This window comes from Strongylocentrotus purpuratus, unplaced genomic scaffold (genome assembly GCF_000002235.5).
Source record: "Strongylocentrotus purpuratus isolate Spur 01 unplaced genomic scaffold, Spur_5.0 spur5_scaffold_6, whole genome shotgun sequence".
Taxonomy (NCBI): Eukaryota; Metazoa; Echinodermata; class Echinoidea; order Camarodonta; family Strongylocentrotidae; genus Strongylocentrotus; species Strongylocentrotus purpuratus.
In genome coordinates this window covers 41,349,193-41,370,803 of record NW_022145612.1, presented here as the reverse complement: position 1 = coordinate 41,370,803, position 21,611 = coordinate 41,349,193, and the positions used below count along the sequence as shown (strand labels likewise).

General features: G+C 34.2%; 2 protein-coding genes across 4 annotated transcripts in view; one reads left to right on the top strand and one right to left on the bottom strand.

Moving 5' to 3' along the window:
• The window catches only part of LOC100893415 (histone deacetylase 6), a 70,909-nt gene that overhangs the window by 7,482 nt on the left and 41,816 nt on the right, over positions 1-21,611 (bottom strand). For all 3 annotated transcript variants that reach the window (XM_011671900.2, XM_011671919.2, XM_031000489.1), the window contains one exon: positions 20,951-21,041. In XM_011671900.2, coding sequence (XP_011670202.2) covers positions 20,951-21,041 — 91 coding nt within the window. The remainder of the gene's footprint in view (positions 1-20,950; positions 21,042-21,611) is intronic.
• On the top strand, positions 18,917-21,271 carry LOC105441079 (protein trapped in endoderm-1-like). Its single transcript, XM_031000490.1, has one exon. The coding sequence runs from the start codon at positions 19,243-19,245 to the stop codon at positions 20,320-20,322; it is 1,080 nt and encodes a 359-aa protein (XP_030856350.1). The 5' UTR covers positions 18,917-19,242; the 3' UTR covers positions 20,323-21,271.

Here is a 21,611-nt window from a genome sequence, read left to right as displayed (position 1 = left end):
TAGCCTGTATTACAAAATAACTAATCCAAGTTTGATGAAGCAATTTCACTAATTACACAAGCGGTTGTTCACGGAGGAATAGTAACTGACAAGGTGTTTTAATGATTGCCTAAAGCAATAAAAAAAAAACAGTTTGTGATACTTTTTGAGGTCTAAGGAGGATTTGCAGCAGAGATAATTTGACACCAAATGATATTCGAGATAATTCCATTTGAGTGAGATAGTGGTATTACATCACTCCCTGCACAAGGTGTGTTCACACTTCATACTCTACTTTAATATAGGCCTTTTAACACGTTTCAGGCTAAAAAAATATAGTGGTACATGTATTTTGAATATAAATAAGTATATTTATACAGGTATATTATTAACAATCAGAATAAAATATGGAGAATATAATTTAAAAATAGGGAAAGAAAAGATAAGCAGAAGAAAATATAAGAGGAAGAAGGGGAAGGTAAAAGATGAAATGGTAAAATTTCTGAAATTGAAGGAAGAAATTACATGAGAGGAAAGGGTGACGCTGATAATTTGTGAAAAGAAAAAACTCAATATGAAGAAATGATGGGTGGCGTTGGGTCAAATTGTTCAATAGAGTCTATTATTGAATCTCAGTACATGTACTACAATGCGGCACTCCTAATAAAGATATATCAAATGGCAGATTCCAAAACAGGTTGATACAAATGTACCTCAATTCAAAGTTTCAAACACTATGGAGAAAAAAATACACCAAAAGACATGGAAACACAGGTTTAAGTATTATAGAAACTGTTTGATACAAATAACCTGATGCAGAATTACGATGTAGTGTACAGGAATGTTTCCTTCTGTAATACAGGGTGAAAATGAAAGTCCTTTTCAACCTTCTTTCTGGATTTCCTGTTGACTTTTGATATAAAATCTGTTATCCCAAATTCCACCCTACCCCTCTACTTTCCTTTTTATTTAGATCGCTGTCTTCCTGAATTCTATTGAACATTGAATGGATGGTTAGATACAACAGTAATTATCTGTAAGGGAAATCAGTTGTTTTGGTCATATGATAATTGCATCTATTGTTTCAAGGTCAGCTGTTTTAATGTCAGCCTTCTTTCGCCTGACTGGCAAAAAACATTAGAATCAGGCTAACTCAATACTTTCAAAGTGACTACATCTTCCTAGTTCCTCAATGTGCAGGGATGCATGCTAATGGCACAAATGAAGTCCTCACTGCATTTAAAGTGACTCTGTAACATTGCCTCAGATTCTGAAACAAAATCTTGGATTTAGCTCATGCTGCAATCCTAAACTTTTAGGTCAGTCAGGAATCCCATGACTTTTACATGCTGAGCGCCTGATTACATGATTAATTTACAATCTTGAATTGTACATTCAGCAACATTTCCCTGGGAATCTGTACTAGATTTCACCACTAATGCTCCACCTTGTATTTAATAGACCATCACGGCTTAGTTTTAGCTCAGAGCTAGTATCGTTTACAGCTCGTTATAAGTCTCCCTTCTCTAATGCAACCACGCACATTGAGAATAAGAGTTAGCATTTCTCTGAAAAACCTTCAGGGCAACATATCAGTTCACACTAACTAAATTTTATGCTGCAAATTAGGCACACCACCTGAAGACAGAGGTGTACTGTTAATCAAAGTGTTTTAAAAAAAAGACATTTACCAAACGATATTGATTAACTTTGCTGTTAGCTTGTGTTCACGCACTGCATAAAATATAATTTTGGTAAAACAGGAATTTTCATACCATATGTACGTAGGGTTGCAAGGTACATTGTTTCTAATTATTAGAAAGATCCTGTTGTGTAAATGATTCAGTGTTGGCTTATAAATTTATGTATAATATATAAACATGGATGTATTTACAGCTATATGTCTACATAACACTGCATACGAAGGCCACAATATATTGTCTGTTTGGAGCCAAAATGTTATTAACTAATATCGTTTCACACAGAGTTAAAACTTCTGGCTCCAAAAGGACGATATCATTTGCATGACTTTTACCTCCTTAGTTCTCATCTTTCATTTGAGCAATTTCTGTCTATTTTTCAAAGTTTTTTCTAACATATTTTCCCATCATCATCATCCTCTATTCTAAAACCCTGAACTTGCCCTTTTTTCCTTCTATCTTGTTCTTCTTATCAATTTAAAATCCTTCTCTCTTGCCTTATGTCTGAATTTCTCTTTCTCACTTCCTCTTTCTCATTTCTTAAAACCGGTTCTAAAGATTTCATTCTTGTAAAAGGATCAGTTAGCAAATTAATAGGAGGTATCATGAAATTATGAATAACTTTTACTCTTTTATATTTGTGAGAGTTGAGTTTGCTATTGATTGTATCATAACAAGAAAATGTATTGGTAAATTGGTAGCTATCTGCATACAAAATATAATTGAGAGATTATGTCCCAAGACCAATGATAAATATGTTAAATAATATCTTGATTTGCCATCAGAAATTAAGATGCTTCTACTAAAATCAAGAATATTAAAAGACTCTCCAAATCCTTCACAAAATATTAATATCAAAGTGCTTTTAAAGATTTAAAAAAAATTGAGCTTTGAATAAAAGCATTCAAAACATGTTTACAGTAGTCACTATTGACAAAAGATAAATGATTAGATCTTAGAAACATGCTTGCACATGTATATATTGCACAGCACAGTCACACACACACACACACACACACACACACACGTACATTGTCCCCTACACACCCTCACTCTCCCCCAAATACATACAAGCACACCCTCCCCCACCCTCACCCCCCCCCCACACACACCCTCCTCTCACATTCTCACCCTAACCCTGGACTACCATTAACCTTCCCCCAAACACACAATATCCCCCATGCACACACATCCTTACTCTACCCCCACACCCCCATGGCACTCACCCTCCCCCATACACACACATATCCTCAATCTCTCCCACACAAAACAACTTCATATCTTCAGTAGCTAGCATGACAGTGCACTGCAACAAGTAGCCCTCAACTACACATATCCCACCAATCACAGGCCTGTCTACACCAAGGGGGTGTGTCATCTGCTTCTACCTCATTCTTAAATTGCACACATAATACACACTCACACACTACCCCGACATATGCACCTCATGATGAAACACCTGTAGCTCTCAGCAGCAAGGTGAACGGTGCAAGTACGAAGTGACGAACCATACCTATCAAAGTTTGGATGCAACATTACGCACGGAAGCTGTGATTTCTAAACTTCTCTAATGGTTTATTTGGAGTTCATCCCTTGAAGTTGATTACCCTGCAGGTAAGTACCAATCACCCAGTAATTCATGTTATCACTGCCTGGTAATTTTCAAGCTTTTGTGGCAAAACAAACTAACCATGAAAAGTAACCACACACAAAAAAAAAATCAAAATATGTTGTGCTTGTAAAGTCAGGTAAAGAGCATGAAGGATGAAAACAAATTTATATTTACGATTTAAATATTGCCTTCAGAGGTTTAGATGGCAATGCTTTAACCTACATTTGCAAAAAAACAGAAAAATATGCCAAATGTTCCATGTTGAAAGGCATTGGCGATATCTATCCAGGCCAGATCGACATGATAATTTACCAAATACATCAACTAGTAGGCAGTTTCTGGGCAATATTTGTATCATCACGTATTAGTCAAAACATATTCTTTCACATGATTGGTAATAAGAGCTTCCATTTCTTTTTTTGAGAGGGAGGCGTTTCCAAAACTGGTCTATACCTTTAATAGTGAAATGTCAGTCCATAATATTAGCGGAGTCGAAGCATTCATTAATGTTGGAATTAGTATTATTATTATTATTATTATTTATTCGGCAAAACAAAGTGTATACAGAGGATTACATAGAAGAACAAATCATACAAAATAAAGGATGAAAATCATCATGATTCCCATAAGCATTTACAAGTTGCCAGGAATGGGGCAGGCAAACTAAATCACCGTAACCGTGAAGGTCCCCCATTCCGACTTGCAGTACTCATGGGAGATCACTACAGAAATACATTGTAACAAGTAACAAGAGTATAGCAACACTCAATATGACAGTGTAAAAGAAGAAACTCAAATTTTTAAATTAATCAATAAAGTACAAATTCTTTTATCTTCATTTGAAGATGTTCTACTGTCTTCTGAATCCCTTTCATTAGTAGACGCAAACACTGAAATCTTTAGATCATAATAATCCTTTGATTCATTCTCTTCAGTGAATCTATTTTCATTTCCCAGCACGAAGGCTTTGTGACTACACTCTGGGAAGTCTTTGACATGAAAACAAAAGTATTGATTTGCTTTAATCAATCAACCTTGTGATTTGTTGGCAAACCACGCAATAATACAAGTCCTTATCTTGTATATTGGCTAAAATTCAGCTTTTATCCAAGTCTGTACTCTCTTGTCTTCAATGCCATACAGTTTGATTGCAACATATTTTTGTAATAGGAAGATTTCTGTTTCCGAAAGCAAAATTGGAAATAATGTTTAATGCAATTTTGTATTAAAGTGCAACTTCAATGTAAGAACTTTATACATTAATATTTAACCTGCAAGCCTCGTTTTAACATGAAAAGCTTTGTATACTTGTACTCTCATCTCTATTACGCACTGTATTCTCAGCTTGCAATTTCTCCCGAGCTCAACTTTCACTATACAATAGAATCGTGACTTAAATTTTGCTCCAGTTATTAAAATGTCAATCAAGTGTCTACCTTTGATAATTATACTCGCACACGCTCCTGCAGACTTTTCACTATTATTTGTAATAACAGCCACAACCATATCAAAATAATCTGATTTAAAAGGCAGCCATAATCATGACTGATGTTGAAACATGGATGATGATTCCAATCACTGAACATTATTTACATTCTTATATTTCTATTCTTAGAAAGAGCTATTCCCTTGGGGAGGCTGTGGCCTGAAAACATGTATTACTGCCATTAATGCAAATAGTAATGAAAAGGTTATGAAAATGGGAATGAAATTTTTGAAATAAAAGTTTATAAGTCACAGTAACCTTTACAAATCAGATTTTAGTTTACCGGTACTTTTTGAGGACTTCTTTCCTTAAAGATAATACATGTATGTAGGCCGCAGCCTCCCCAAGGTAGTAGTTTCATTTTTTTTAATGCCATTATCTGAGCAAAGTGTTTGTGTTTTGCTACTTTGCAGAAATATTTTTTAATTTTCCCCCCTTAATATAATATATAAGATTCAAGTACATACATATAAATAAAGAGTACCACGGTTCGACATCAATGCAGGCAATTTCTTGTAAGAAGGATTTAGTGCAATTGATTCATGAATGCATATTAATTTTTTATGGATGAATATTCATTTTTTTTTAATGGTTTTGTCCAAAGCATCTGAAGTGATACTAATATATATCATCTCTTTGGAGCCAGATGAGCATTAACTCATATAATTCAACACAGTGTTAAAGGTAAAGACCAGTATTGGAAACGCCCCAATTTCAAAAAATGAAATGGAAGCTCTCATTACCAATTATGTGAAAGAATATGTTTTGGCTAATACATGATAAAAAATTTGCCGGGAAACCGCCTACTAATTCATATATTTGGTCAATTTGTTTCTCTCATGGTCTGTGAGAAATATAGGGTAGTCCCATATACATCTTTCTGTGTATAGTGCTTGTAACTTTATGAAGAATGGGCCAAATTTCTTATCATTTTGAGGATTCCAGAACCTTGCAGATGCTAGATGCTAGATGATCAACCTTTTCTGATCGATTCCACAACGTTTCTTTCACAATGCAATCGCATGACCATAACTGGTCTTTACCTTTAATGCTCTTTTGGCTCTGAACGGACAATATGCTAATATTGGAAATTCATCTTGGTGCATTTTGGTGTGAGAGTAATGTTTCCAGTAACATATGACTATACTCTTCAGCATAATAATGCATGAATTAATTGTAAACTTTATCATGTATTCATAAACATGGCTCACAAGACGCCTAAGGGCGTAGCCCAAATTTCATGGGTGCAGGAAGAGTAGAGCCAGACAGTTGTTGTCGCACAATCATCCATACAGAGAATGATCTTTCAGTCTAGCAAGATATGTATCTTGAAAACAACCCATGTGTAATGAGCAAAGAAGGAGAAGTGAATTATCAAGCGCTTGAAAACTAAAAAGAGCCATGGGAAATGAGAAGAGGAAAAAAATGTTGCCCCAAGAAAATTTTTAAAAAAGCTCTCATGGGCTTATAGGATGATTTTTTTTTTAAACACTAATACGAAGATTCCAATCAGCTCCATCAGGTTATAAATTACTTCTTTGCTCCAAGGAGCACTTTGGGGATTTTCTGTCAGCACAAGAAGTAAAGTTGCTCAGAGGGAATACAGTTTTGAGACTGCTCCAGGGCTTTGTAGGGCTAAGTTAATCTTATCCCTAGGATGAGGGAATAGAATGAGGGAATAATAAATCAAGACTTTATTGCCTTTATCAATCATTTTGTTAAACACCAAAGGTGATGGTTTTGAAGACCATTTAAACATTTTTTTTCACTCCTTGAAACTCTGTTTATACTGCCTAAAATAATCTAATGATTAATTATATCAATATTAGACGTTTTATATTTTTTCTTATATTTTCAGTCCTATGTGAGTCATTTCTCATTGTCTTCGATGTTATCATCATCATTGTACTGTTTTCATTATCACTTTTAATTTTATGTCTATTAGCAAAGAAATTTTATACGGTAATCTACTTCATATGATGATTTTATCTGGATATCAGCTCCATGCTGTATTTTCAGAAAAAAAAAAACTTTCTACTCAAGCCTTTATCTCATAGAGAATAAGCTATCCTTGTTGTGAACACAAAATACATTATACATGTAGTACATTATACATGTAGTACAACATATATTGTGCATTGGGGTTTTTAAATCCAGTATATATGACAGAAAATCAGAAATTGCTACTTCATTTACTGTTCAACAAGCATACGAGCAACTATACAGTTACCAAGTTTTTAAAATTGTTTTTTAAGGCTTGCGAAGATGCAGTTAAATTTGAGAATGAAGTGGTTGATGACTGCAGAGTGACACTTTAGGATGTAAGAACTAGTATGGGTAATATAATAAATCTATTTTTGTTTTGTTTTCAAGATTTGGCTCAATTTTCTCTTTCATGGAAAGCAGGTGTCCAATTTCATGGCCATGGGCTACAATTTCTCAAGCTGCACTTTAGCTATCGATTTCAAATAACATATGCAAAGGGTGTCATATCTACATACAAGATTAATAAGTACCGGTAACTAAATATTGAGACGTCACACTTGGTTAAAACAGTATCTAACTAGAAAAGAAAACACACAAACATCCTTGCTTTTGCCTGACAGCTCTCTAGAGTCCTATGCATCATACAAGAGACACATCACCTGCTAGTAGGTGAAGGACGTTTTAGTTTAAACTACTTCTAAATGGGATGATTCTATGTGATTTAAAAAAAATTATTTTAAATTTATTTTTTCCCAAAAAATAGGATTTTTTTTTTTTTTTAAATAAATTTTTGATGCAAGATATAAAACAAATATACCATGCCTTCTATTCGAGGTACTGGTTAAAACTATGGGCCTCGGGCCCTCGGTGACTCCAAAAGTACCATTTGCTTCGGGTCTGTGCCCCTCAGCAAATAGTACTTTTGGAGTCACCTCTTGCGCAGTTTTATCCAGAACCTCTCAAGACAGTGTATATTTGTATACTATTTTAGTCAACAAGTTGCACATGTAATGTATGCCCTATACTCAAAATCAGTATGAGAAAACACTGACAGTTTGTTATGGGTTTTTTCCAGCTGTGTGGATCGCAGTCCAAAAAATCAATGATTTTTCAAGATTTGTACGTGTTTGGGGTATGTAAATGGGCCTCATGTTACCCTAATGGATTGATAGTAACTTGAGCTAAGATTTCATCTAGCTTGCTCTCAATAAATTGTTGATCTAGCAGATAGTGAAAATACACTACACTTAAGTGAATTGAGATCTACGTCCATTACGTCATATGTAGCTTGAGTATGTATGTACATGGATGATGCAAGACAACCATGGGAAAAATTGATAACCCAAATTTTCCTTCTTTCTTTCTTTTCATTTCTTTATTCATTTATTTATTTATTTATTCATTTCTTTTTCTTTATTTCTGTAATGCTTGTAGGTGACCAAAGTACATATACAAACATATAAATATGTCTCTGAAAATGTGATAGCTCCCCCAAAGAAGAGAGAAGCACAAAATCTGGTATGCCAGTGAGGTAATTAGGTTCATTGCTACGACAGGAGCTAACGGCAAGGTGATTATTCTAAAAAGGCATGGAGATATTATTTCATATACCGTAGGTGATTTGAGTTATAAAATAAAATCCTTAACTATTGATAGGATGGGTAGGAAAAAAACTTAAAAGTAATTTGCAGACTGAAAAATGGATGAAAATGTATGCCTACTCTATATTAAAGTTTAACATAATCAATCTTTTTATTTGTTAATACAAGTGATTCAATGAAGGTATACAATATCATTTACCCCATTTATACCTCAGCGTTTGAAGGGGCACAAAAGAGATGATGCCCTATACTAGCAGGATGTTACTCCTCCTCTTTCTGCCCTCATACAAACCTTGGTTAAAGTGAAGTTATCTCTTGATTTTTTGGTACAGATTATCTATTCAAATGAGACAAAATTATCCACTCATCAGGAAGGTGATCCACTAGGGTGCATGGACAGTCTAATCAAGCAATGAAGAATGAAGGACTAAATGACATGACATGTCAACAAGTGCTCAGGGTGAGAGCTTTATATAATATAAGAATACACAGGTTGAGAGCCCTTTTTAAACCTAAAAAAGGTCACTGGCTGCAACAAATCTAACCACACAGCTCCTATTTACATCATACCATTTTCCAATACTTTCTCTGAACACTGTCTTTGATGAAGAAAAAAAAAAGATGTTCACAAGTAAAATGCATTTTTGCTTTTAAAATAGTACTAAAAACAAATATTTCAGTATCCATTTTGTTGGCAAATTTAGATTGGGAAGTTTTCAAATCACTTCCCCTTTTAACCCTGTAATTATTATGAAATAGATATTCTTGCCCCAATACACTGTCATTTTAGAAATCTTTTTCTGACCCCCCCCCCCTGTCTTTTACAACAACAAAATTGATTGCATCAACTTCAATTTATGCAACCATGCTGTCCCCTCCCGGATACATGCTCCAGAAAACTTGTAAGGTCAAATACTGTTCCTATGGGAATCCTAGTTCAAAGGAGTATAAATTTGATGCTTTTTTTAATGAATTTCCCTTTAGCCAGATGATGAAAGCCATTACGTGTTGAATTTTTTTATAATAAGGGTATTACTGAAACCAATTTTCTTTGTAGTTTGTTCAATTTAGCCTAATGATGAAATTCATCTAATGAGCATCTTTACTTCCATTACTGCTATTGCCAGATGATGAAAGCCGTTTTATGCTGAATTTTAATTATAATAAGGGAGAGTTTCACGGATACTTAGCCATGGGTATAATTTGGACTAGATTTTACCAATCCAATTACCTTTTTGAAACCCCTTGGATTATCATGAATCTTGGCCTGAGAAATAATGCTTTGATTCTTACTTAAAGGTAAAGACCAGTATTGGTAACGCCCCAATTTCAAAAAAATGAAATGGAAGCTCTCATTACCAATCATGTGAAAGAATATGTTTTGACTAATACATGATGATAAAAAATTTGCCGGGAAACCGCCTACTAATTCATATATTTGGTAAATTTATTTCTCTCATGGTCGTGTGAGAGAGATAGGGTAGTCCCATATACATCTTTCTGTGTATAGTGCTTGTAACTTTACGAAGAATGGGCCAAATTTCTTATCAATTTGATGATTCCAGAACCTTGCAGATGCTAGATGCTAGATGATCAACCTTTTCTGATCGATTCCAAAACGTTTCTTTCACAATGCAATCGCATGACCATTACTGGTCTTTACCTTTAAAGCTTTCCCCTAGTATTTTTCTATCAGAATGCTGCATTATTTGACCTACAAAAAAAGGGTCCCCTTTTTCAGAGAGTTTGGATTGTTCTGTGACAATGTTACAAAATGCTTTGAATCAATGCACATCAGTTAATACAATTACCAGATTTGAGCAGTTTTTAATCAAGAAATAATGCTGGTTTTACAGAGTAGAGCAGTTCGTAAGTAGTCCGAGAGCACAGAAAGTATTATTTCATTTGCGATATGATAATGATTCACAGTATTTACATGGCGTCGGTTACAAATCATTAAAGGCACAGGCTCCTCTAATAAAGTAATTATTTAAACTTCTGGTCAAATAGGTAAGTTTTGATAAATGAATTGAAGATTGTCAATTTCACAAAGAAATAGAGTGTGAATCGGCACTATATACGAATACTTGTATTATGATTGTACCTTAGGGTTCCTTTAGATGTTTTCTATAATTATATCTATTATGAGCATAACATGTTTAATTTGATGATAATTCACAGTATGATGAACATAGCACTATATTTCTGTTTAAAAACATTCAAAGGCACAGGCTCCGCCAATGAAGTCAGTACGAGATCTGAAAATGCTGGAACTCTCTTTTTTAAGCAAAAACTAAATATAATAATATTTCAGTTTGGTTTGTTGACATAATTGTTCTGTTGCCTAGAATAATTTTTACAATCTCAAATTTCAAAGAGTGCCTGCAAACTTGTAAAGTGAACTCAAAATGATATCATCATTTAGAGTCTACGAATTTTTCCATGCATCCCCCCTTACTTCTTTCTATGTACACCTTCTTCCGTTTCAGCCATTAGCCTTTGATCCCTTTTTCTTGATTACATACATGTATTGTCTATTTGCTCAAACATCTGAATTCATTCATTTCCTTCCCTTTTTCCTCTCTTCTCTCTTTCTTTGCTTTCTTTAGATATTCACCAACCTCTCAATTCATAATTTCCCACATTACTCTTCAAAAATATATCATTCAACAAGTGACTTTCCTCTCTCTACAGAATTCTCAGTCATTCAATACACCTTTAATATGCAAGTCCTGTTTTTTTTTTTTCTTTACGGTTATAGGAATCAATTTTTTTCTCTCAAATAAATCAATTCCATTTGAATGATTTTCATTTCAAAGTGACAGACAGTAACTGAAAGCATGACAGAAGTCACGAACGACAGACAGGCATAAGACGTCAATGTCATTGGGTTTGTTTCACTACACAAATTTTCTTCCTGATTTGATTATTCATGCTGAATGAATTTTTGTGCAGGTCTACTGTTTAATCAAATCAAATCGTTTTTCCTAGGTCAAGGCATTCGTCTATAGTCTGTTTTATTGAATTCTACGGCAGGAAACAATTTTATGTTAGCATATGGCACATTGCTTTCAAACAGCATCAATGTTCATGTTGATAGTCACTCTATCTTTCTGATATGATGCTAGACTTGTGTGATCAAGTTTCAATGTTATATGGGGCACTGCCTTATGAAAACCATGTCACGTATCCACAGGAGTCCTGTTAATAAGGAAATACAGTCGGTTTGTTCTCATCTTTTGTTTTATAGTTCGAAAATGTTATCCATTGCATATAACTTTTTACAGGAAGTTTAAACACAAAGGTCAAAAGAATGAGGATAGAAATGCGGAATCACTTTCACTTCTTACTTGCTCATTTGTCTATAAATATCATCAAACTTTAATCAATACATGTAAATAAGGTTAAATAAAGCAACGAGAGGCATATTGGAAACAAAACTACCATATATTCTAAATAACAATGTCTGTCTTGCTCATAGCAAGGACATATACCTGAGAAAGTGTTTAATGTTTGCCAATGTTTGTTTGCTATCAGCTATGTTTTATAAGAATAACTACAAAACTAAAACTTTAGTATTGATTTCTTTAGGGTTACTTTAATGTACATGTACATCATAGATGTCCCTGGGTCTGAACAACATTGGCTCTATAATTACTGTATACAATATCGTTGTATCGATGTGATTTGGCTGGAGGTGAGTGATCTGCACTATTGAGTAGTATTTTTGTTGTCGCTTCAGTTTTTAGCCTGACAGACTATGACGCACTCAAAAACTTTTTTGACCGACAGCCTACAAAACCGATACTTTATTTCTTTGTTACAAATGTAGGTCTGGTGAGTCATTGCCTGGAGTGTCATTGGTCAGGTAGACCTTTTGGTACCTTCTTTCTTGCTATATTTTCTTATGTATTTTCTTAGTTTTGTCTGTATTTTGGGGTATCATTCTGGTTGGATGACCCCCTAGACATCTAGGTTAGATGTGGACGCAATCACAATATCCTACACTGCTGAAGAAAAAAAAAAATTTGATGAATGAGCCACCCTTAAAATGATAACCGGTAATCCTAATGTGATATTATTACCCACAGGGGTGATAGTGAGCACTGAAAAAAAAACTTCTCAACCCCCCCCCCCCCCGACTAAAAAAATTAACAGGCCTGTACCCATTGTACAACTTTAAGAGTATTAAACCTGCATCATTGTTTGTCAAAATAAGACCCAAAGCAACAACAACAGTGACACCAACAATAAAGGGGGGGGGAGGATTAATAATGCTGCTGGCTGGCCTGTAGCCAAGGACTTTAGGTGCGTAAGAGAAATCTATCTCGATCAATCTGAACAACAACGATAAAAGAAAAGAGAAAAGAACGAAAGAGAAAAACAGCTAAGCCTAACAGGAGATAGCTAGAGCATATGATGTAAATTAGGCATGAATTATTACAGACAGGGACTAAGGTGTTATGCCCGCAACCAACTAATGCATCCCTGACATAAACAACTATGACACATTTCAGAAACGAGAGCTAGGGTAGAAAATCAACCTGACTCAACAATATATCCAGTACTCTCTCACTTTTTTCTCACAATTCAGCATGGAAATTTCAACGTGTATGTTTGGCTTGTGTATGATACGTTATTACATCAAAGAAGACGTGTTTCATTTGCCTGGGCACCATAAACTTTCATAAGTAACAACTAACAACTGCCATTTCTAAGAATAAATTCACTCACAGCCAATCGTATAAAGGCAGTCCAGAAGATCATATTACTTGCTGTAAATTCTTACTGGTAATGGCCATGGATCTATTTATTTTTCATCACTTCCACATTTTAAAAAGAAAATATTTTATATAACATGACATCGTACCAAAAACTTTATTTGTTTCCTCCTTTAAAGAATATCTAGCCTGAAGGCCATAATTGGTTGTTTATAAAACCAGCTGTGCATGCATCTTGTTTTCTTCTTTTTCTTGAGTAAGGGGGAATACATTTTTTTTTTACAGTTTGACATCGATCTTCCTTGTGGCATGCAATTAACTGGACGACCATCATTGCCTCTAACAGAGATGCCAACCTTCTTCAACAAAAAAAAGTATTCTTAAGAGCAAAAAACAGTATTTTAGGACAAAAAACAGTATTTTTGAAAAAATCTCTCAACTTAACATCGCCCAATCGAGCAGCTTAAAAAACCCGGCAGTACCACGTATACGTACCCGGATCGGAGTGCGACGTGCATACATTACACGTGGGTTGTTCGCAATGTGCGCAGTTTGGGGCCCGTATCACCATCCTGCGTGCATCATTTGAAGATGTAGGTGCATAATACACTTACGACACAAAGCCCATGATCAGAAATTAAGACAAACGTCATAAAAAAAAAAAATTTAAAAATTTAAAAAAAAATAAAAAAATAAAAAAAAACGTAACAAAACATACAAAAACGTACTGCCGTGTTGATAGCGAAAAAACGAAACAAATGCGGCAAAAACGGAACAGTTGGCATCTCTGCTCTAACCCTCTAACCCTCATTCCACATTTTGTTGTTTGGCTCAATAAATTTTGACTCAGAGCCCTACAAATACGCCACATGCACGAGTAGAAAGGGCAAAGATTTCTACACACACTTTATCTATCTTTGTTTCACAACTATATTGCGTTGATGCCAGGAATTTGAAAAGAGGAAAATATAAGTCCACTCCAAAAATAACTTACTTTCAATAGAAGCAGAAAAATCAGACTAACCAATCAAAAAAAGTCTGAGGAGAATCGGATAACTAATAAGAAATTATGAATTTTTAATGACATTAAAAACTTTGAAAATCACTAGACAAATTGGCAACTCACTCATGAGTCTGTGACATCATGTCCTCACTATCCACTAATTATTTTCTTTATATTGATGATATAAATTTCCTATTTTCTCCTTAAGAATCTTATTTCTTCACACCAGCATCCAAGTTAGATTAATAGTAATATGTTTTTGTGTGGATGCACTAATATAGAGTAATTTTTTCCAGTTAAATCATGAAAAATGTGAATTTTGATAAATTGTTTATATAAAAATCAATAATTATGAATATACAATATTCAGAAAATAGTATAAATTCTTCAAAGTTAATAAAATATTTTGTGAGATGTCATGCATGCAATATGATACATATCATATAACCTGGGCAAAGAATAAGTTCATTTGTATGAAAGCAGACACGTAAGAGAAATAGAATGACAAAAGTTTGAAATAAATCAGACAGATTAAAAGAGTTATGAATGTTTGATGTATGATCTCACTGAGTGTATGTGAATCTCAAATTGGCAATTTATTTTGGTCAGTAGATTACAATGTAGACATAGACAACTCTCCTGTTTGTCTTGTACCAAAATATCATTTAATATTTGTTTTTATTTTCTTTTCTTTTTTTCTTTTTTGCCTTCTCCTTGAGGCACATCTCAAAATATATTATGGAAAGCAAAGTATTATAGTTCCTCATATTGTAGTTCCTCTTTTTATCTAAAGATAAGAAGACCCTAATGAGTCGTACACTTTGAAAACATTATTTTGTGCTATTTACACATAGTATACAAATATATTCAAGTCCACTAAAAACAGGGAACTAGAGTAGAATTGACACCGATAATAACATATATTATTATCATATAGATGAAGTGATGTAATTGCTCCAATCAAAGTGGGTTGATGGCAATGTTTATTTTATCGACTTGATGGAAAGAATTTAAATGTAAGATGTAATTTTGGAAGCACCAACAAATCTTAAGGTGTTATTTTCACGGGCAGATTTATAGACCTAAGGTTTGTCTTATCTTGAGCTTCTTTAAGTCATTTTAATGTCTTTTCGATCTTGACTTCTGCTCTCATTTGATCGACTAACATTTCTAAATAGCAGGGGTGATAGTGAGCACAAAAAAAAATATAGGTTTTTTGTTTTCCCCTCAACCGCGCCCCCCTTGAGTAAAAAAAAAAAAAGAGGATCCGCGGGGGAAAAATAGCATCTAACAACATTCCCCCCTTTCGAGTAAGAACATTGGGACAAAATTGGGAAAATTAGGGGGAAAAATAGGGCAAAATAGGGAAGAATAGAGAAAATCAGGATAAAATATGGAAGAAGAAAAAAAAATTGGTAAAAAGAAAAAAAAAAAAATCTAGATTTTTTTTTTTTTTTTTTTTTTATAAATCGGGAAGAAACAAAAAATCTGAAAAAAATCGAGAAAATTAAAAAAAATCAGGTTTTTATCAGGCCTGAAAATAGGATAAGCTGTTGCATTGGTATTTGGTAAGAATTAAGAACAGGGTGTGCTTAATTGGTGTGCCAAGTTTGAGGACAATTCGATAGTCCCTTCACATAATTTTGTATAGAGTTGTCATCCTCACCTTGCACAATATCTTGTGAGACTCCATGCTGACACCATAGTACTAAATTATTAAAAAACCAATCTCTTGTGGTTTGTGCATACATGTACCTCTGGTGAAAGGAAAGGAAAATCATAATGTTTGAATTGTTTCATCTAAATAATGAAACGACCTGAGCAATCAGCCATAAAATTGATTTTAGAGGGGAAAAATTCTTTTGCTTTAGACAACAAAGAATAAGGAAAACATGAACATAAGGTTCACTGGAATACCAGTAGCTTCATCACTTTATCAAATTAAATTTAGATTTGTAAATAGCAGATATTGACATGCATAAAATTCAATATTGATTCTACAGTTAACTAAATTATTCATAGCCTTACCAAGTTATGTATTTTTTTAAGTATGTGAAGATTTGTCCCCATTTATGTTTCTTGAGAATATAGCATAATAAAGCTTACAATATCTAAAAGAATTCAACAAAGGCCCTAATTCAATCAGTCCATGTTTGTTTCATTCTTGTGTTACGAAAACACATACAAATCTAATTTACAAGGGATATGAATACTTCAGTTAACTGTATATTTTCCCATTTTAAATCCAACTATATCTTTACCACATACATATATAAGAAGTTAAAGAGATGAAAAGAAAGCAATAAAAAGAGAGGGAGAGAGAGAGTTATGCTATAATTTCAGAGAGCCCACTTTGTAGGAAATGAGAAATGGAAATTTGATAATCCAAATACTCTATTAAACGCATGACTATAAAGTAATTACATTGTCAATGCCTCGGGTCCTTCACCTGAAACTTGTATATTCTACTTACATCTTAAATTTGAATTCTTTCCATCAAGCCGATAAAATAAACATTGCCATCAACCCACTTTGATTGGAGCAATTACATCACTTCATCTATACGATAATAATATATGTTATTATCAGTGTCAATTCTACTCTAGTTCCCTGTTTATAGTGGACTTGAATATATTTGCATACTATGTCTAAATAGCACAAAAATAATGTTTTCAAAGTGTACGACTCATTAGGGTCTTCTTATCTTTAGATAAAAAGAGGAACTACAATATGAGGAACTATAATACTTTGCTTTCCATAATATATTTGGAGCTGTGCCTCAAAGGAGAAGTCAAAAAAGAAAAAGAGAAAAGAAAAGAAAAACAAATATTAATGATATTTTTGTACAAGACAAACAGGGGAGTTGTCTATGTCTACGTCGTAATCTACTGACCAAAATAAATTGCCAATTTGAGATTCACATACACTCAGTGAGATCATACATCAAACATTCATAACTCTTTTAATCTGTCTGATTTATTTCAAACTTTTGTCATTCTATTTCTCTTACGTTTCTGCTTTCATACAAATGAACTTATAACAAGGGTTGGATTGCCCTATATTGTTTTCTTCTTCAAATTGATTTCTTTGTTCAGGCTTGTTGACATATTTTGGTTGTCCTCTGACAAGGTGTCAGCATTGCCACATCGACATACCGTACATGTATACAAGAAAAAGTCAATTTAACATCATACCAAAAGTAATGAAACAACACTCTGGATAGATAACAAAAAAGGTTGATACATGCAGGGATATATTTTCATTTGAAAGTATGTCATGTAGAATTCAACAGAAAAGCGTTTCAAAATACTTGAATAAGAGAAAACATTAAACTGCTGGCAATGCTCTCAGTGCTGTGTGGAATACTATGAAATTGACATCCAATCATATATTTTCATAATATTTTCTCAGGAAATGAAATGGTCATAGTGGAATACATCTCAAATCAAGGAATTTTCAGAGGAACATGTGACCTTAAGTTTGTTTTTCATGCTTTAATGGTATCAGCAAGATCTGTGCTTGATTTTCATCAGCTATAAGTACATTGAGTATTCTCCTGAGATCCATTAAGTAGTATGTATCTGAGTAACCTTTTCCCTTTGATGGAACTCAGGCATCAAGAACACTTAAAGATGCTCTACTTCTCTTCTAAGCGTGCCCTCTCTCTGTTTTCTGTCATATTTTCCTCTTCTACTCACCGATAGCCTTGACTGACATATAAATGTACAAGGTCTTGTATCCTCCCTCTCTCACTCTATCTCCATACATCTTTATTTTTTTCTTTATATTTTGTGCATCATTCTGCTTATTTTTCATGTGTAATGGTTATGATTATCTTGTAAAAATGAATGAACCATTATAAAGTTTTTAACTTTTGATTTTGCTCTGTTATGATTTATATTTCATGTGAAGTCAGTTTTCAATAAATCCCTTTTTGATTGATCAAGATATCACAATGAAAACAAATTATGCTAATTCATAATGTCCTGTATGTGACCAATTTCTACATAATATATATATATATGAAGAGTTTAATTCCAAAAGGAGCCATATCCATTTTTGTTACTTCAGAGAAAAAAGAATTTGTTTACCGGATTTTGTACAGGTGTCTATGGAAAAGTGATTTTAGAAGGTGCATTTTTCATAATTGCTCCCAAAATTTAGGTAAATACTTTTGTCGACAGACGAGTACTTGAGTAAACAATGTTCTGATATCAAGAACTCAATTTTCATCAAAAGTGGATTTAGCTACTTTTGGAATTAAACTCTTCATATATGTGCAATACTAACATGAATCAACTTGGGACTTCTATATGAAATATGAATTGAATTAAATAATCAAATATGAATTAAATGAGATAATTATATGTTGTTTTTTTTTAATTTAAGAGTGCTTTCACCCATTATTTTTCAGATCTACAACTGCCTACCTTTAAATCTCACAGCTGGACGACTGTAAATTTTCTCAGCAATATACACTAGTGCTATTAAAAAAACACTAAGTTACCCTTTTTACTCTTTTACAAAGTTGAAGTAACGTAATGGACAGGTGTTTTGAAAGGCGATCAGATAGATCTGAGGGACCACAATTAAAATGTCATGTCAGAGACGATTTTGAATAAGAACACCTATTTTGGTCTTATTATACAAGCGCATGTACATGTATTAACAGGACTCTGTAATCTTCCCAAAACTCAAGTTAAAAAAGAGAAATATTCTTAAAATACTCGTACTTTTCAATATGCATTGTAAATTTTTTGTAATAATTTTACCCCTTTCTCTTTCTCTCTTTCTCTTCCTCCCTCCTCCACCTCTTTCTCTATCTTTCTCTTTCTCCCTCCTCCCCCTCTTTCTCTTTCCTTTCTTTTTTAACATTTTTACAGATCTCATCAGCAAGTGAGAGGAAACAAATGCAGTTTTCAGATCAACAGGAGATCGTATTTCCCTGACATGTATATGCACACTTATGGAATCAGTGGGCACAGGAACGCACAGCCTCCAAAAGCAGAAGACTGCACATGATCTGTCGATCAAAACATTCTGGATAGTGGACCAAATTTTTTCTTCACAAGACTTTCAAGCACTTTTGGATTGCAATCAAATCAGTGAAAAGGTGTTATACATGTAGAATTTTCTTTACCTTTTTCTGAAGTCATGTCATCATTCACAACACTCGTTTCTGAACATACCATGACATCGCTCATGACTGAAAGGATGGACACTACCTCGCTTTTGGATACCGGGATGACAAGTGATGCGCTATCCACGGAAATGGAAGAGGGAGGATCGGTAGTCACATATCCAAAGTACATACAGATCATTGCATGTACTGTGGGTATACCTATCATTGTAGTTGGATCTGGAGGGAACCTACTCACTATTCTGGCTGTGGCAAAGAGCAAGCGACTGCGGGCTAACACCATGAATCTCTACATCGTCAGTCTCTGCGTGTCTGATATTCTGTACTGCACTACTATCCTCCCCGTGCTCCTGGCCGTATACACCCACAACGCATGGATTTTGGGACAGACCTACTGCAAAATCTATGCCACGCTTCTCTTCACGTTTGTAGGTGCTACTCTGATGTGTCTTGCAGCGATCGCTCTCAGCCGATACTTCAAGATACGGCACGCCGCCATCTACAATCGCCTGTTCACAAAGTATCTGTTCATTGGCGGTCTGATAGCTATTGCTTGGATGCTTCCTCTTATGTTCTTGTTTCCAGCCATCATCGGAGTGTGGGGGGGCATCGGCTACGAACCCAAAACGCTCACATGCACCATTCTTCGCCAGAACTCCTCCTACAACCATTTCTTCATGGCCTCAGCCCTTATCCTTCCTACCGCGTTCATTGTCACATTCTACCTTCGTATCTTCTGCATCGTCCAGGCAAGCAACAGGCGGATAAACAGCCACAACATGCAGCTACCTGCTCCGTCCAATGAATCCAAGACAGGAGCAGGACAGCAACGCAAGAGGTGCGTGCGTGAAGATCTCTCCTTCACGCGCATGATGATCGCCATCTTCATCATCTTCATCGCCTGTTACTTCCCCTACATCATCACCAATCTCATCGACCCTGAGGTCAAGGTACTGGATTTGCATTTCTTCGCTGGGATGTGCTGTTGGTTCAGTAGCTGCCTCAATCCTGTGCTCTATGTCTTTATGAATAGGCATTTCCGCAGAGCATTTGCTAACTTGTCTTTGTGGCGCAGTGAAAGCATAACCACTTAGTTATCATCACACAAGCACAACATCCTTCAAATGAGACCGGGATGAACATTCAAAGAATAACCAATCATTATCTCTACTATGGTATTGTGGTACAGTACTATTAAATATTCTAAAAACATTGCACACACACACACAAAAAAAAAAACGCTTAGCTTTTATTTCATGACATGTGTAACTAATTACAGCAAAAAAAATTAAGCATAAAAATCAGAGCAAACTTACTTTAAAGAAGAGGTAGAGTCTGTGATGGACATTCAAAGAATAACCAATTATTATTCTACTATGGTATTGTGGTACAGTACTATTAAATATTCTAAAAACATTGCACACACACACACACACACACACAAACGCTTAGCTTCTATTTCATGACATGTGTAACTAATTACAGCAAAAAAAATTAAGCATAAAAATCAGAGCAAACTTACTTTGAAGAAGAGGTAGAGTCTGTGATGGACATTCAAAGAATAACCAATTATTATTCTACTATGGTATTGTGGTACAGTACTATTAAATATTCTAAAAACATTGCACACACACACACACAAAAACGCTTAGCTTCTATTTCATGACATGTGTAACTAATTACAGCAAAAAAAATTAAGCATAAAAATCAGAGCAAACTTACTTTGAAGAAGAGGTAGAGTCTGTTTGAATTGTATCATTATCTTCAGTGCTACTTTCATCTTCTTTAAAAATCATCGTCTCTAAGAAACCAACTGAAAATCAAAATATAAATAGCAAATATGTGAACGATGCTTTCAAAAAAATTATGTGTACTTCAAGCTGTGTAATGTGTCTTTTAAAGCTGCTACCACAAGCTTTAAGAGTTGCTACCGTAAGTATGTACTGTAATTGACTAAGTAGTATGTACATGGTTTATTTTACAAATATAAAATCATGATTGAGAGACTTGCAAGGGATATTGAAATACACCCCAGCTTATTTTTTTCAAAAAAACAACTGAGATTCACTTTGAACATAAAGTGAAGGGATAATTAGATAGAATGATAGTAAACTTGATATGAAATTTTCTTGAGAAACCTTTTTTAGGGATAAATATGATTACCATGCCATATTCAAATTGTGCGATTCAAGCCTCACAAATGTACTATGCATCTATATTTTTAATTACACCAACAACAACAAATTTAATGTACAAATCATATATATTTTGTCTACATTGTAATGAAGTGTGTCATGTCAAATTTACACTATAAGTGCGATTAATGGAATTTGAAAATAAGTCTCATTACTTTTGTATTTACATAAATTGCCCTGCATGCAAC